This window comes from Perognathus longimembris, chromosome 25, assembly GCF_023159225.1.
Source record: "Perognathus longimembris pacificus isolate PPM17 chromosome 25, ASM2315922v1, whole genome shotgun sequence".
NCBI classification, from domain to species: Eukaryota; Metazoa; Chordata; class Mammalia; order Rodentia; family Heteromyidae; genus Perognathus; species Perognathus longimembris.
In genome coordinates this window covers 15,327,471-15,342,479 of record NC_063185.1, presented here as the reverse complement: position 1 = coordinate 15,342,479, position 15,009 = coordinate 15,327,471, and the positions used below count along the sequence as shown (strand labels likewise).

The 15,009-nt window shown below is 38.4% G+C and overlaps 1 protein-coding gene across 12 annotated transcripts in view; it reads left to right on the top strand.

Annotated features, from left to right (window-relative positions):
* Window positions 1–15,009, top strand: part of Cdkl3 (cyclin dependent kinase like 3) — a 44,413-nt gene that overhangs the window by 12,288 nt on the left and 17,116 nt on the right. For 2 of the 12 annotated variants that reach the window (XR_007209162.1, XR_007209161.1), the window contains exons 5-13: window positions 235–347; window positions 2,196–2,335; window positions 4,280–4,368; window positions 6,332–6,485; window positions 6,581–6,906; window positions 7,891–7,972; window positions 9,833–9,983; window positions 11,770–11,867; window positions 14,748–14,804. Coding sequence is in view for 5 of the 12 variants with exons in the window: in XM_048334335.1 (XP_048190292.1) it covers window positions 235–347; window positions 2,196–2,335; window positions 4,280–4,368; window positions 6,332–6,485; window positions 6,581–6,906; window positions 7,891–7,972; window positions 9,833–9,983; window positions 11,770–11,864 (1,150 nt within the window). In the remaining 7 variants the exon portion in view is untranslated. Of the gene's footprint in view, window positions 1–234; window positions 348–2,195; window positions 2,336–4,279; window positions 4,369–6,331; window positions 6,486–6,580; window positions 6,907–7,890; window positions 7,978–9,832; window positions 9,984–11,769; window positions 11,868–13,807; window positions 14,239–14,747; window positions 14,921–15,009 lie in introns of those variants that run through there. The other 10 variants (XM_048334339.1, XM_048334338.1, XR_007209163.1 and 7 more) reach the window with 9 other exon arrangements.

Sequence of the window (15,009 nt, the reverse complement as noted above, 5' to 3'; positions counted from 1 at the left end):
CTAGTCCTAGCCCTAGCTAGGACTCTTCTCTCGAGAGAAGAGTCTCACCATGTAACCCAGGCTGACTTGAACTTGCTACGTAGCCCAGGTTGACCTTGAATTTAAAATTCTCCTGCCTTAGACCACCAAGTGCCAGGATTACTGGCAGCTAGCCATCATACTTGGCTAGCAGCATTTTAGAATAGCCAGATTACATTTCAGCATGACATGGTAATTTATTCTGGTTTCTTTCAGACCTGTGGATATTTGGGCTTTGGGCTGTATGATCATTGAGATGGCCACTGGAAATCCCCATCTTCCCAGCAGTTCTGATTTGGATTTACTTCATAGAATAGTTTTAAAAGTAGGTAGGTAAATACTGAAATATCTGTTATATGTCTAAATTAAACATTGCCAGATCAATTCTGCTTGATTTTCAAATTTAACTTTTCTGCATAAGATCAAGGAAACATATTGTTTTGATAGGTGTGGCAAAAGGATGCCTTAGAGTGATCAAGAAGCCAGAATGTTCTGTCATTACAAAAAATATTTTCTTAGTCGGTGCCATTGCTCATACCTGTAATCCTAGCCTCTCAAAAAGCTTAGATCTGAGGATCAGTGTTGGAATCCAGCCCATGCAGGAAAATCCCTGAGATTTTTATTTCCAGTTAACCACAAAAAGCTGAAAGTGGCTCAAATGGTAGAGCACTAGCCTTGAGCAAAAAAAGCTCAGGAACAGCACCTAGGCCCTGAGTTCAAACCACAGTAAAAAAAAAAAAATCTCTATCTGTCTGTCTGTTTATCTCTCTACCAAATTTACCTGGATGCAAATATTGAAGGCAGATGTTGATGGCTGTTGCTGAGAAAAAATAGTACAATAGCAATGTATTAGCAATATATTTCAATTTTAATTGCCAGCTTTGGTCTTGGGGATTTAGCTGAGTGAAAGAATGTTTGCTTGGCAAGTGCAAGGCCCACAAGACCCTGAGTTCAGTCCTCAGCACTGCAGAAAAAGAAAACAAAAGTTAGCCTCTACAAATATTTGCACTTCTACTCTTTTTAGGTTTGAGACTGGGACTCACTACTCAAAGCTTTTGCTCACTTCTGGTACTCTACCAACTTAACCATGCCTCCAACCCCTATTTGCACTTCTAAAAAAGAACTGTGTGTGTGTGTGTGTGTGTGTGTCCATGTCCATACTGGGCTTGAACTCAGTGCCTAGGGAGCTGTCCCTGAGCTTTCATGCTCAAGGCAAGCACTCTACCACTTTGACCCTCAGCTCTACTTCCAGTTTTCCGTTGGTATCCTGACTGGCTTTAAACCAAGTTGCTCAGATCTCAGCCTCCTGAGTAGCTAGGATTACAGTGTGAGCCACTAGCACCCGGCAAATAACAGGTTTTTCTATCTCCAACTACTTATAAGTTTTCTAACTACTTAAAACTACTTATAAGTTTTCTAACCACTTAAAAAAATTATCTGACCAACCCAACTATTTAAAAGTTTTTGTTTAGGCTGGGTGGTAGTGGGTCATCCCTGTAATCCTAGCTACTCAGGAGGTTGGGATCTGAGGATCATGGTTTGAAGTCAACCCAGGTAAGAAAGTCCATGAGATTCCTTTTCTACAATTAACCTCCAAAAATCCTACTGTGAAACTGTGGCTCAAGTAGTAGAGTGCTAGCCTTGAGCAAAAAATGTCAGGGACAGTGCTCTGGCCCTGAGTTTAAGCCCCAGGACCAAGAAATAAGTAAATAAATAAAATATATTCGGATACTTTCTTGTTCAATGTAAAAGAAAGCCACAAAACTAAAAAACTAAGAAAGCTGGGTGCTGGTGGCTCACACCTGTAATCCTAGCTACCCAGGAGGCTGGAATTTGAAGATCACAATTCAAAGCCAGCCTAGGCAAGAGGATCCATTAGACTCTTATTAACTACCAAAAAAAAAAAAAAAGCCAGAAGTGGAGCAGTGGTTCAAATGGTAAAGCACTAGCTTTGAGCAAAAACAGCTCAGGTTCAGCATCTAGACCCTGAATTCAAGCCCCAGGTAAGGCACACACACACATACACACACACACACACACAAAAAAAAAAACCACCCAAACATAATTGTTACCTTCCTTGTCTTTGTTTTCAGTAACAATATAGATCACTTGGAAACTTCATTACTTTGTATATTAATTTTTCTGTTTTTCTTATATACATATTTGACTCTTTTCAGGCAATCTGACACCTCACTTGCAGAGTATCTTTGCCAAGAGTCCCATTTTTGATGGAGTGATACTTCCTCAAGTTCAACACCCCCAAAATGCAAGGAAAAAATACCCAAAGCTTAATGGATTGTTGGCAGATATGGTTCATGTATGTTAACAAACTAAGCATTTGTATCTGAGAGATTTGTATAAATCATAATATAATTTTAAAATATTACTTAAATGATATTCCAAAAGAATTTCTAAAGTAATATTAATTTGCTGAAATTTTAAAGAAAATCTGGGCACAGTGACTTCTGCTTGTATGTTTGTTTGTTTTTGCCAGTCCTGGACCTTGGACTCAGGGCCTGAACACTATCCCTGGCTTCTTTTTGCTCAAGGCTAGCACTCTGCCACTTGAGCCACAGCGCCACTTCTGGCTATTTTCTACATATGTGGTGCTGGGGAATCAAACCCAAGGCTTCATGTATACGAGGCAAGCACTCTTGCCACTAGGCCATATTCCCATCCCTGACTTCTGCTTGTAATCTTAGCTACTCAGGAGGCTGAGATCTGACAATCATGGTTTAAAGCCAGCCTAGGAGGTGAAGTCCTTGAGCCTCTTATCTCCAGTTTACCAAAAAGCTGGAAATAGAGCTGTGGCTCAAGTGGTAGAGTGATAACATTGAGGGAAAAAAAAGCTAAGGGACAGCATTCAGCATTTAGTTTTTGAGTTCAAGTGCCAGAACTGACACAAAAATAAAGCAGCTGGGTGCTAGTGGCTCACACCTGTAATCCTAGCTACTCAGGAAGCTGAGATCTGAGATCTGAGGTTAGAAGCCAGTCTGGGCAGAAATCCCTGTGAGACTTTTATCTCCAATAAACTACTCAAAAAAGCTAGACACTATGCTGTGGCTCAAGTGGTAAAGTATTAGCCTTGAGCACAAAGAAGCTTAGAGACAGTGCCCAGAACCCTGAGTTCAAGCCCCAGAGGACCAGCAATAAACAAATGAACAGTTATGGAGAGGTTGTTAGGTGCTGGTGGCGCACTCCCGTAATACTACTCAGGAGGCTGAGATATGGAGGATCATTTTTCCAAGCAATCTTGGGCAAAAAAAAAATCCAAGAACTCCATTTTGAAAATAATCAGCAGGGGCTGAGAATGTGGCCTAGCAGTAGAGAGCTTGCCTAGCATGCATGAAGCCCTGGGTTTGATTTCTCAGCACCACATATATAGAAAAAAAGCCAGAAGTGATGCTGTGGCTCAAGCTAGGGACAGTGCTCTGGCCCTGAGCTCAAGCCCCAGGACTGGCAAAAAATACAAATAAAAATGATCACCAAAAAGCTGTGTTGGAAGATGATAGGTCAGCATAGCGAGCAAGCAGCTCAGCTGCTCACATTGGGCTGATAAAAGGATCAAATAACTGAATAATTTCTGTTAATTCTATGCATCGTTATTCTTTTTTAAAGCGCTAGGGATGGAACCCAGGACCTTACATGTGCTAAGCAAATGCTCCACCTTTGAGCTACACTTCTAAACCCCCAATTTCTGTCATTTACAGCAAAAAACTGGGCTGAGCTTTGTTTTGGCCAGAGTCATAGAACATTTAACCAGTAATAAAGCTTTGCAAGTACATATTTCTTAGGGAAGTAAATAATCAGAATGGACTGAGATCTAATTGTGTCTTTTCAAAAACTCTTTTAGTGCTGGATAATTCTTTAATCAAATAAAATTTTATCCTGTTAAGAATTCACTTATGGGGGTTAGGGATATGGCCTAGTGGCAAGAGTGCTTGTCTCGTATACATGAGGCCCTGGGTTCAATTCCCCAGCACCACATATACAGAAAATGGCCAGAAGGGGCGCTGTGGCTCAAGTGGCAGAGTGCTAGCCTTGAGCAAAAAGAAGCCAGGGACAGTGCTCAGGCCCTGAGTTGAAGGCCCAGGACTGGCCAAAAAAAATAATAATAATAATAAAGAATTCACTTATTTTAATAGGTAAGGTTGACTGGGATATATAGTCTTACATGTGTAAAGTTGCAATAAACGCCCCCTGTACAACTAATATATGCAAATAAAAAACAACTCAGTTATTATCACAATCTTTTTTTTAGGCTTGTTTACAAATTGATCCTGCTGAGAGGATATCATCTCATGATCTTTTGCATCATGAATATTTTACTAGAGATGGTTTTGTTGAAAAGTAAGTATATTATGAATGTGGTATTTTTAGTGTTCTGTAGTAAGAAATATTGCTAGCCTAAGAATTGCCACATAAATTAATATAACAAAAACATACAATTAAACATTGATTGAGTTACTGGGTGTGAATGGCTCACACCTAGAAGGCTAAGATCTTAGGATCACAGTTCAAAGCTAGCCTGGGCAGGAAAGTCCACGTGACTCTTATCTCCAGTCAACCAAAAAGGAAAAAAAAAAGCCAGAAGTGGAGCTGTAGCCCAAGTGGTAGAATGCTAGCCTTGAATATAATGCTCAGGGACAGCGCGTTGTGCCTGAGTTCAAGCCCTAGGATAGCACAGAAAAACCCTTTTTTGTGTCCCACATTGTCTTTTATATGCTCAGTGTTGATTGAAATTATCCATAGTTTGTAAAAGAAAATAAAGAAAGAAAAATGTTTATATTTGGGTTTTGAAAGAACAGGAAGGGCTGGGAGCACCTTCCTAGCAAGCAATTAAACCTCAGTATTGCCAAAAGGAGGAGGAGGAGGGAGAGGGGAGGGGGAGGAGGAAGAGGAGGAAGAAGAGAGGAGGAAAGAAAAGAAAGAAAAGTTTCTCATTAATTGCAAAGTTATTCAGGTGGCGTATGGACATGAAGTTGGAAAACTGTATACCAATTTAAGGTTAGGTATAAAATAGATACAGAATTAAAGTTAGGTGTAGAAAAGTCTGAAAATGGCCATTAGAGATAAAATAGTAAAAAGCCAAAGAAATATGAGTATTTGAGAGTAACTACAACTTCAAGAATGATAGGAATTTTGCTGTAAAACAAAAAAGTGAGGTAGTCCTCTATTGATGAAAATGCCATTGATAAAAACTATCAATAACTAAATAAGAAATTTGCTTCCTATCAATTCTATTAAACTAAAATGATTCCTTTCGTATTTAGGTATTAAGATTTTACTATTATGGGTAAAAGTGCCTTGAGTTCAAACTATTAAACCTTCAGAAAATGTCTGGCTAAGGACTTTTCCTTTGGTAAGATGCCTCTTTGGTGGACCTTCTTCAGTGCATGGAAGTTTGTTTTGAGACAAGGTCTCACTATGTATCTCAGGGGCCTCATACTCAAGATGCTCCTGCTTCAGCCCTCAAAAAATAAATAGGGCTGGGAATGTGGCCTAGTGGCCAGAGAGCTCGTCTCATATACATGAAGGCCTGGGTTCGATTCCCCAGCACCACATATATAGAAAACGGCCAGAAGTGGCGCTGTGGCTCAAGTGGCAGAGTGCTAGCCTTGAGCAAAAAGGAAGCCAGGGACAGTGCTCAGGCCCTGAGTCCAAGCCCCAGGACTGGCCAAAAAATAAATAAATAAATAAACACTGAGTGGGGTGATGGTGGCTCACACCTGTAATCCTAGCTGTTTAGGAATCTGAGATCTGAAGACTGAGGTTTGAAGCCAGCCTGGGAAGGAAAGTATTGAGACTTTTATCTTCAGTTAACCACCAAGAGGCCAGAAGTAGAGCTGTGGCTCAAATGGTAGAGCACTCGCTTTGAGCACAAAAGCTCAAAAGGACAGTGCTCAGCCCCTGAGTTCAAGCCTCAGGACTAGCACCAAAAAAAAAAAAAAATCACCAAATTATGCCATGTCTTGGCATGAGTTATAACTATACAGCATTATTTATGCTGTACCCAAAATATACACTAATTGATTAAATTGTTCAGTAGAGATAAAATATTTGCATAAGTAAAAAGGTTATTGTTTGGGGCTGGGAATGTTGTTTAGTGGTAGAGTGCTTGCCTAGCATCTGTGAGTCCCTGGTTTCTATTCCTCAGTACCACATAAACAGAAAAAGCTGAAAGTAGCGCTGTGGCTCAAGTGGTAGAGTGCTAGCCTTGAGCAAAAGAAGCTCAGAGGCAGTTGCGCCTGGTCCTGAGTTCAAGCCCCAGGAATGGAAAAAAAAAAAGATAATTGTTTATTTTTTTTTTCAGATTCTTACCAGAGCTGAGAGCTAAATTACTACAAGAAGCAAAACTCAATTCATTTATGAAGACAAAGGATATTCCTAAAGAAAATGAATTAATGAGAGAAGAAAGAAAAACAAATTTTAATAATACAATGATAAATAATTCACACTTTGGAAAGGTACTTTAGTTTTCATTTCAGTTATATTCTAGTTAGCACTCAAGAGATAAAAATAGCTGCTCTGATGACTCACTCAGATTTTCAATCTGTTCCAGGAAACAGAAAAAGAGAAAAAGAGTAAGGACATCAGAATCAGAGTTTTTAAAATCAAAGGAGGAAAAGGAGATACCTCAGAACTGAAAAAGTTAGAATATGAAAGTGTTCATCGTCAACAGGATGCAATTGACAATGCTCATGCTACATGTCTAGATACAAAACCTGTAATCATTGAACCACCAAACTCTGTCAATCCCAGCACTAATGCTAATGGTATGAAAGAAGATTCATATGCTGGAGGTTGTATGATAATGCCACCTATCAACCTTACAAATAATTTGATGGCTGCAAACTCCAATCTAAATATCCCTTACTCTAATCCCAGGTGAGCTATAACAGAAAAGAGACCTAAGTAATACATGGTTCTTTTTTTTTTTTTTTTTTTTTTGGCCAGTCCTGGGCCTTGGACTCAGGGCCTGAGCACTGTCCCTGGCTTCTTTTTGCTCAAGGGTACCACTCTGCCACTTGAGCCACAGTGCCACTTCTGGCCTTTTATATATATGTGGTGCTGGGGAATCGAACCCAGGACTTCATGTATACAAAGCAAGCACTCTTGCCACTAGGCCGTATTCCCAGCCCAATACATGGTTCTTGAATATGGGATTTTAAAGAATTGTTTTCCTGGTGTGTGTATGTAAGTTAAATTTGACAAACATGTTGAAATTATAATTATGTAATAGGTCATTTACCAAGTAGTTCTTATGAATGCTATGGAATGAATTAATTTTTCTTGACTGTAAATGTGTTTAATTTTTCACTAATGTCTTTAATTTTTGAACATTTTTAATTGAACAAAAGTCCTTAGAAAAATATACTTTCTGTTTTGAAGAAAAGTGAATTGTCCTAACTTCTGGGATCCATGTGTCTTGGTGTCTTAGTCTTCTCTTACTTACTATGACAAAATATCAGAGGTGAGACATGTACTTTTTACAAAGAAAAGAGGTGGCAGACACTAGGCTCCTTGGAGCTCTTGGTACTTCCAAACTGTTGTTTTTTGGTACTCAGTGTTCTAATAGTGGATTTCTATGGTGTAACTTACTCACTTTTTTTTTGAGACAGGGTCTCACTTTGTAGCCTAGGCTAGCCTTGAACTTGTGATCCTTCTGCCTCAACCTCCATATCCAGAAAAAGATTATTAGACTTATTTGAACATTTATTTTTGCAGTACTGAGGATTAAATCCTTCGCTTTGTACATGCTAAACAAATACTATACCTCTGAACTGCATCCCCAGCCCTGTTTATCCTTAAGCTAAAACATGGAAATTTCTGGGGCATTCTAATAACTGCTTATTTATTTTTAAATAATAGGTTAGGTGAAAGAGCAAAAAAGAAACAGACTACTGGCCAAGTTATATCTAATAACAGACAAGAGGACACAGGTCCAACTCAAGTAAGGCAAGAAGCTAGTCCTTTAAAAAATGACTTTTTTTAAAAAAAAAAACATTGCTTCTTTTTCCTTTTCTCTGTCTCTCAGCTCTAACGTTAAAATAATATAAATATAAGCTTTTAATCTTTCTCTGTGTCTCTTTTTAATTTTTTTGGTCATGGTTTGAACTCAAGGCCTAGGGTGCTGTACTTGAGCTTTTCCATGTAAGGCTAGCACTCTGCCACTTTGAGCCACAGTTCCACTTCTGGTTTTCTGATGTTAATTGAAGAGTTTCACAGACTTTCCTGCCCAGGTTGGCTTTATTTATTTATTTATTTTTATTGTCAAACTGATATACAGAGTGGTTACAGTTTCATACATTAGGCATTGGATTGTACTGTTTGTTACCTCCTCCCTCATTCCTCCCTCCCCCCTCCCCAGGTTAAACTGGGATCCTCAGATCTCTGCTTCCTAAGTAGCTAGGATCACAGGTCACAGGTGTGTTATGTCTGTCATGTTTATCTGTGTCTCTGTTTCTCTCTCTCTGGTACTAGTGACCAAACTCAGAGCTTCACACATGCTCAGCCACTCAGCTGCATTGCCAACCCTTTACTTTTTCTTCCAGATATGAAAATAGATCACATTTTTAAAGCCTCCTTCCATTTGGCTCAGTTTTAGTCAATTTGCTGTATTGTAATTTGATATATAGCATGTGACCTGCCTAGCAAATACAGGTGCCTAAGTTCAAAGCCCAATGCCACTAAAAAAAAAAAAAAGAAAAAAAGTTAGCCAGGCACTGGTGGCTCATGCCTGTAATCCTAGCTACTCAGGAGGCTGAGATCTGAGGATTGCAGTTCAAAGCCAGACCAGGCAAGAAAGTCCATGAGACTCTTATCTCCAGTTAACCACTAGAAAAACTGGAAGTGGTGCTGTGGCTCAAAGTGGTAAAGCGCTAGCCTTGAGCTGAAGAGCTCAGGGACAGCGCCCAGGCTCGGAGTTCAAGTCCCACAACCGACCAAATAAGTAAATAACTAACCAAATAAATAAATTATTGATAACACTGAACTGAAGCAATTACTCCAAGGTCAAGTACAATGAATTGTATTAAAAGATTGTGGTTCTGAAGGTTAAAACTATTATTCTCAGAATATTACATATGACGAAAAAGTTGCCTTATAAACCTTTTCATGAGTTGGATCTGCTCATACATTTAATGGTATTCTACTTGTTTTTATGTATATGTGAATGTCTTTAGATATACATTCTTTGAGGTTTAGGCCGGCCTAGAACTCACAATCCTCCTGATTCTGCTTCCTGAGTTCTGGGATTATAGCCTAGACTTTAATCTACTGCTTTTTTTTTTTTTTTTTTTTTTTTTGGTCAGTCTAAGGGCTTGAACTCAAGGCTTGGGCGCTGTCCCTAAACTTTTCTCCTCAAGGCTAGGGCTCTACTACTTTGAGCCACAGCTCTACTTCTAGTTTTCTGGTAGTTAATTGGAGATAAGAGTCTCATTGACTTGCCTGCCTGATCTGGCTTCAAGCTGAGATCCTCAGATCTCAGCCTCCTGAGTAGGTAGGATTACAGGTGTGAGTCATCAGCACCCAACTTTAATCTACTTCTTTAAAAAAATTATTTATTTATTGTCAAAGTGATGTCAGAGGGGTTACAGTTTCATACATAAGGCAGTGAGTACATTTCTTATCAAACTTGTTACTTCCTCCCTCATTTTCTTCCACCTTCCCCCTCCTCAAATCCCTCCCCCCTTTAATCTACTTAATTATGTGAATAATTGTTCTGTTTTACATCATCCAAATGACTAGCAATTCTAAGCTTGTCCTTGTTACACAAAGTAGTTACACAATTTCTTTAAATGTATTTGTTTAGAACCAAATGGAGAAGGGTGTTTTTAATGAGAGAACTGGTCAAATTGACCAAATAGCAAATGGGAACAAAAGGAAGCTGAATTTTTCCAGATGTGACAGGAAGGAATTCCATTTCCCTGAATTGCCATTAATACAGCCAAAGGACATTAAAGGTACATATTTATTGTATGACTTGACAAATCTCTTTTAAATGATATCATTTACAGAAATCTTTGTGATATAATTTTAATTTTATAGTGTGATTCAGGTAGAAAATAGTAAATTGCTGAGAAAATAGTAAATTTCTATGTTAATGCAGATCATTTTATTTCTTAAGTGTGTGTGTATATGTGTGTGTGTGTGTGTGTGTGTGTGTGTGTGTGTGTGTGTGTGTGTTGTGCCAGTACTGGAGCCTGAACTCAGAGCCTTGGGTTCTCTATCAACATTTTAACCCATGGCTAGTATTCTATCACTTGAGCCATACCTCCAGTCCATTTTTTTGTTCCAGTACAGAGGCTTGAACTTGGGACCTCAAGCTGCTCTGTCACTGGAGTCACACCTCCATTCCTGCTTTTACTGGATTTGTCTCTTGGATTTGTTGACCCCAGCTGTCTTGGAACTTGAACCTCAGCCTCCTGAGTAGCTAGGATTATAGGCATGAGTCATTGCTCAGTCTTATATTTTCCCTAGTACACATTAGTTGTACAAGATGGGTTCCTTTGTGATATTTCCATACATGCATACAATCAACCACTCATCTGTTACTTCCTCCTTATTCCACTCTCCCTTCTCCAGTTTCAGCAAATTTCATTTTCCTGTTTTCATACATGCAACCAAACTTTTTTCATTAAAAGTCATCCTCACACATCCTAATGGAGATAGTTTTACAGAGGTATTTGCCTGAAAGGGTAGCATTTTCATTAGCTTAATAGTGAAATTTTGGGACAATATTTGAGGACAGTAGTTTTAAACCAATAATGTGACCTGAAGTAAGTCACTTCCTCTGTTGTTCTGAGAATATGTGTCACTATATTAAGCTAAGAGTGTTGCATGTGTTTTAGACACTCAAGGATTTGTAGGTTAAGATTTACAAATTTGAGATCTATTTTAATACTAAATTTGTCTTAGAATGAAACCCATTTATTTTTGTGCTAAGTAAATGTTCTCATCTTTCTTTGAAGAACAGTGACATCTTGTGAAAACATGATATAAAAGCAAGAAAGTAGTACTTTGACAACTCAAGGAAATTTATCTGGTCCACTTGAACAGTTTCATTCAGAACAAAAATGAAATAAAATAAATGTCTTTTAATACTTGATTGACTTTGTAAATTATAAAACAAATATCTACTATTGCAACTTATGATTTACTTAGTTTTTTTTTGTTTTGTTTTGTTTTGTTTTTGCCAGTCCTGGCCCTTAAACTCAGGGCCTGAGCACTGTCCCTGGCTTCTTTTTGCTCAAGGCTAGCCCTCTGCCACTTGAGCCACAGCGCCCCTTCTGGCCATTTTCTATATATGTGGTACTGAGGAATGGAACCCAGGGCTTCATGCATTTGAGGCAAGCACTCTACCACTAGGCCATATTCCCAGCCCTGATTTACTTAGTTCTTTGGCAATAATTTTTTCTTCTTTTTGCCAGTCCTGGAGCTTGGACTCAGGGCCTGAGCATTGTCCCTGGCTTCTTTTTGCTCAAGACTAGCACTCTACCACTTGAGCCACAGCGCCACTTCCAGCTTTTTCTGGTTATGTGGTGCTGAGGAATCGAACCTAGGGCTTCCTACATGCTAGGCAAGCACGGTACTACCGCTAAGCCACATTCCCAGCCCTTACTTAATTCTTTGGAATAAACTAAGAAACTGACTTTAGTGAACATCAGAATTTCCATTTGAAATTCTTGAAAGTAAATTTTCAAGATAGGGATAACAGATTTTCATTGTTTTGTATATTTTTTGCAAAAGTTAAACAGATAAAAATGCTCAAGAGGGAGTCAAAGAAAACAGATTCGCCTAAAATACCAACTTTGCTTAATGTGGATCAAAATCAAGAAAAGTAAAAGGTAAAATTTTTTGTTTATAACTGTACTAAATGTTATTTAAGGTCCTTGACTCTGTATAAATTAATTGTTACTATTGAAAAGCTATATAAAATTTCAAACTTTGGGGCTGGGAATGTGGCTTAGTGGTAGAGTGCTTGCCTAACATGCATGAAACCCTGGGTTTGATTCCTTAGTACCACATAAACAGAAAAAGCTAGAAGTGGCACTATGGCTCAAGTGGTAGAGCACTAGCCTCGAGCAAAAGAAGCTCAGGGACAGTGCCTAGGCCGAGTTCAAGCCCCAGGATTGCCAAAAAAATTTCAAACTTTGTAATCTTTGAACTCTAGAACTGTATATTTTCAGAAAATAATCAATTGCTAAACATTTCTAAAAGTTATTTTTGGGCCACGTGCCAGTGGCTTACGCCAATAATCCTAAATACTCGGGAAGCTGAGGTCTGAAGATTGTGGTTCAAAGCAGGCATGGGCAGGAAAATCTGTGAGATTTTTTTTATCTCCAATCAATCACCAAAAAGCAAAAAGTGAAGCTGTGACTCCAGTAGTAGAGAGCTAACACAAAAGAGACAGTACTCAGACTCTGAGTTCAAGTCCCAAGTCTAGCATTAAAAGAAAAATAAATAAGGGTTTATAGACTGATTCATCCATCACACTGTGAAAAAGAAATTAATTCTTAAAACCTTCTATTATTTTTAGGATAAATAAATAAGTAGGAAGGGAAAATCTCCTTTGTGCACTCCTGAAAAGATAGTCTTTAAAAGGGCAGGACTTTGGTGGCTCAAGCCAATAATCCTAACTACTAAGGAGGCAGAAATTTGAGGATCATAGTACAAAGCAAGCCTGGACAGGAAAGTTCAAAAAGTTCATATCTCCACTTAACCACCAAAAAGCCAGAAGTGGAGCTGAGGTTCTGCTGTTAGAGTGCTAGCCTTGAACAAAAAATTCAGGCCCTGATTTCAAGACCCCCACCCCAGGGTGATCCCTAGTTTTAGTTTGGAGGCTGAGACTGGAGGATCAAGTTTCTAGACCCCATCTCAACAGAGAAAGCTGGGTGTGATGGTATATGCTTGCTATCTCACCTATGCCAGGAACTATAAATAAGAAATTGTAGTCCAGGCTGGCCTAGGCCAAAAACAAAATCATATCTCCAAAATAACCAGATGTTGAGTGCTGGTGGTTCTTGTCTACAAGCCTAGCTACTCAAGGAGGCTGAGACCTGAGGATTGCACTTCAAAGCCAGTTTGGGCAGGAAACTCTATGAGACTCTTAACTCCAATTAAACACCAGAAAGCCAGAGTATGATTCAAGTGATATATATGGTTCAAGCCAGAAGTATGGTTAAAGTCATAGAGCACTAGGCTTGAGTATAAAAGCTCAGGGACAGCACCCAGGCCATGATTTCAAGCCCCAGGACCATGACAGAAAACAAAACAAAAAACAACAAAAACAAATCCAAGGCATTAGTGGCTCATATCTATAATCCTAGCTACTTAGGTGGTTGAAAACTAAGAATTGATGTTTGGAACCAGCTGGGGTAGACAAATTACCCCAAAACAACAAACATGATCGGGAATAACAACTTATCCTTCTGTTCTTGGCTCTTCTGTTGACTTGTTTTTACAATTACTTAAGCAGATCCAAGTATTTTATAGATGAACATTCAACTCCTTATAAAACTTAAGTATGTACATAGAAATTATGTAGACAACTTTCATGACTAGAGAAAAACCCTAAATTACTGTGAATATATAACTTAGGCAAAATAGAAGAGAGTACATAACAAAGTCTATCTTAGTTTGTTTTTACTAAGTAGTTTCCTTTTACCTTACAATATAATCCCCAGGTACAAAGTACAGGTATTTTATCTCTGCCTGTATTTCCTTAGCCAAAGACTCAATATTTCCTCAACTAAGGTCCTGTTTCTATTTACTTTTTAAAATACAGGAAATGCACAAACTGAAAGGAAGAGGAACCTGCAAGATGTAGATAGAAAATGCAGCAGCTGAAAATTCAGGGAATCCCAGAATCACTGTATGGCATTAAAAAGATCATCTTTATTAATGTTATGTACACAGAAATGATGACTTAGAGAATCAGATGTATTGCAAATCCTATATAGTTATGTGTGTAATCACCTAAATTTGTTTTAAAACTTATAATCTTTAATTATTCATGTTTTCTTAATTTGAACATTAATTTATAAAAACTACCTGACCGATATATCCTAATAAAACTGCAGCTTATATTAAGTCATATAATTTTATTTGATCCTCTGTTATTTTAGGCATGTTTGATTAATGTTTATTCTTAGGTTTGGTTCAGAACTTTACAGTCTATAGGATAAAATATTCTCTAAACATGTAATAAAGGAAGATCCCAATGTCTGAGAGCACTAAACACCAACCCTGGCAAACAAGAATAAGCCAGGTGCTGGTGGCTCAAGCCTGTAATCCTAGCTACTCAGGAGGCTGAGATCTGAGGATCGCAGTTCAAAGTTAGCCCATGAGAGTCTTATTTCCAATTAATTACCAAAAAAAGCTGGAGGTGGAGCTTTGGCTCAAGTGTAGAGCACTAGCCTTGAGCAAAAGAGCTCAGGGACAGGACCCAGTTCCTGAGTTCAAGACCCAGGACTGGTACAAAAACAATTTGTTGATAAGCATGAACTATTGGTTTGGTTCCACATTGAACATTCTGGAGCAGCAGAATGATGATTGTTTGAAAGGTACAAATTGAACAAAGTGGTGAAGCAAATATTTTGGCTTGACCATCATGTTTATCATTTAGTAGATTACATGTAATTTAAATTAATAAAGTCCATGGTTTTGGCAGTGTATGTTTACATTCTTACTAGCTTAGTTCTTACTAACTTGGTTTCTAATTTTAGGGTGGAGATGACCTTTGTGAGGAGAGGAATTTAAAGAGGAACTGATTTTTTTTTCTGGTAGTGTTTTAAATCTTTTTTTTCTTTTGTCTTTTAAACCTTGAAAATACAAACTGATAACTCTCCCCTTCTTATTTTATGCACAACAGAAATGTAACTGTAGCTGTTGTTAAGATAGCCCTTTATCCAGATTGAATACAGTAGGGCTGGGAATATGGCCTAGTGGTAAAGTGCTCGCCTCATATACATGAAACTCTTGGTTCGA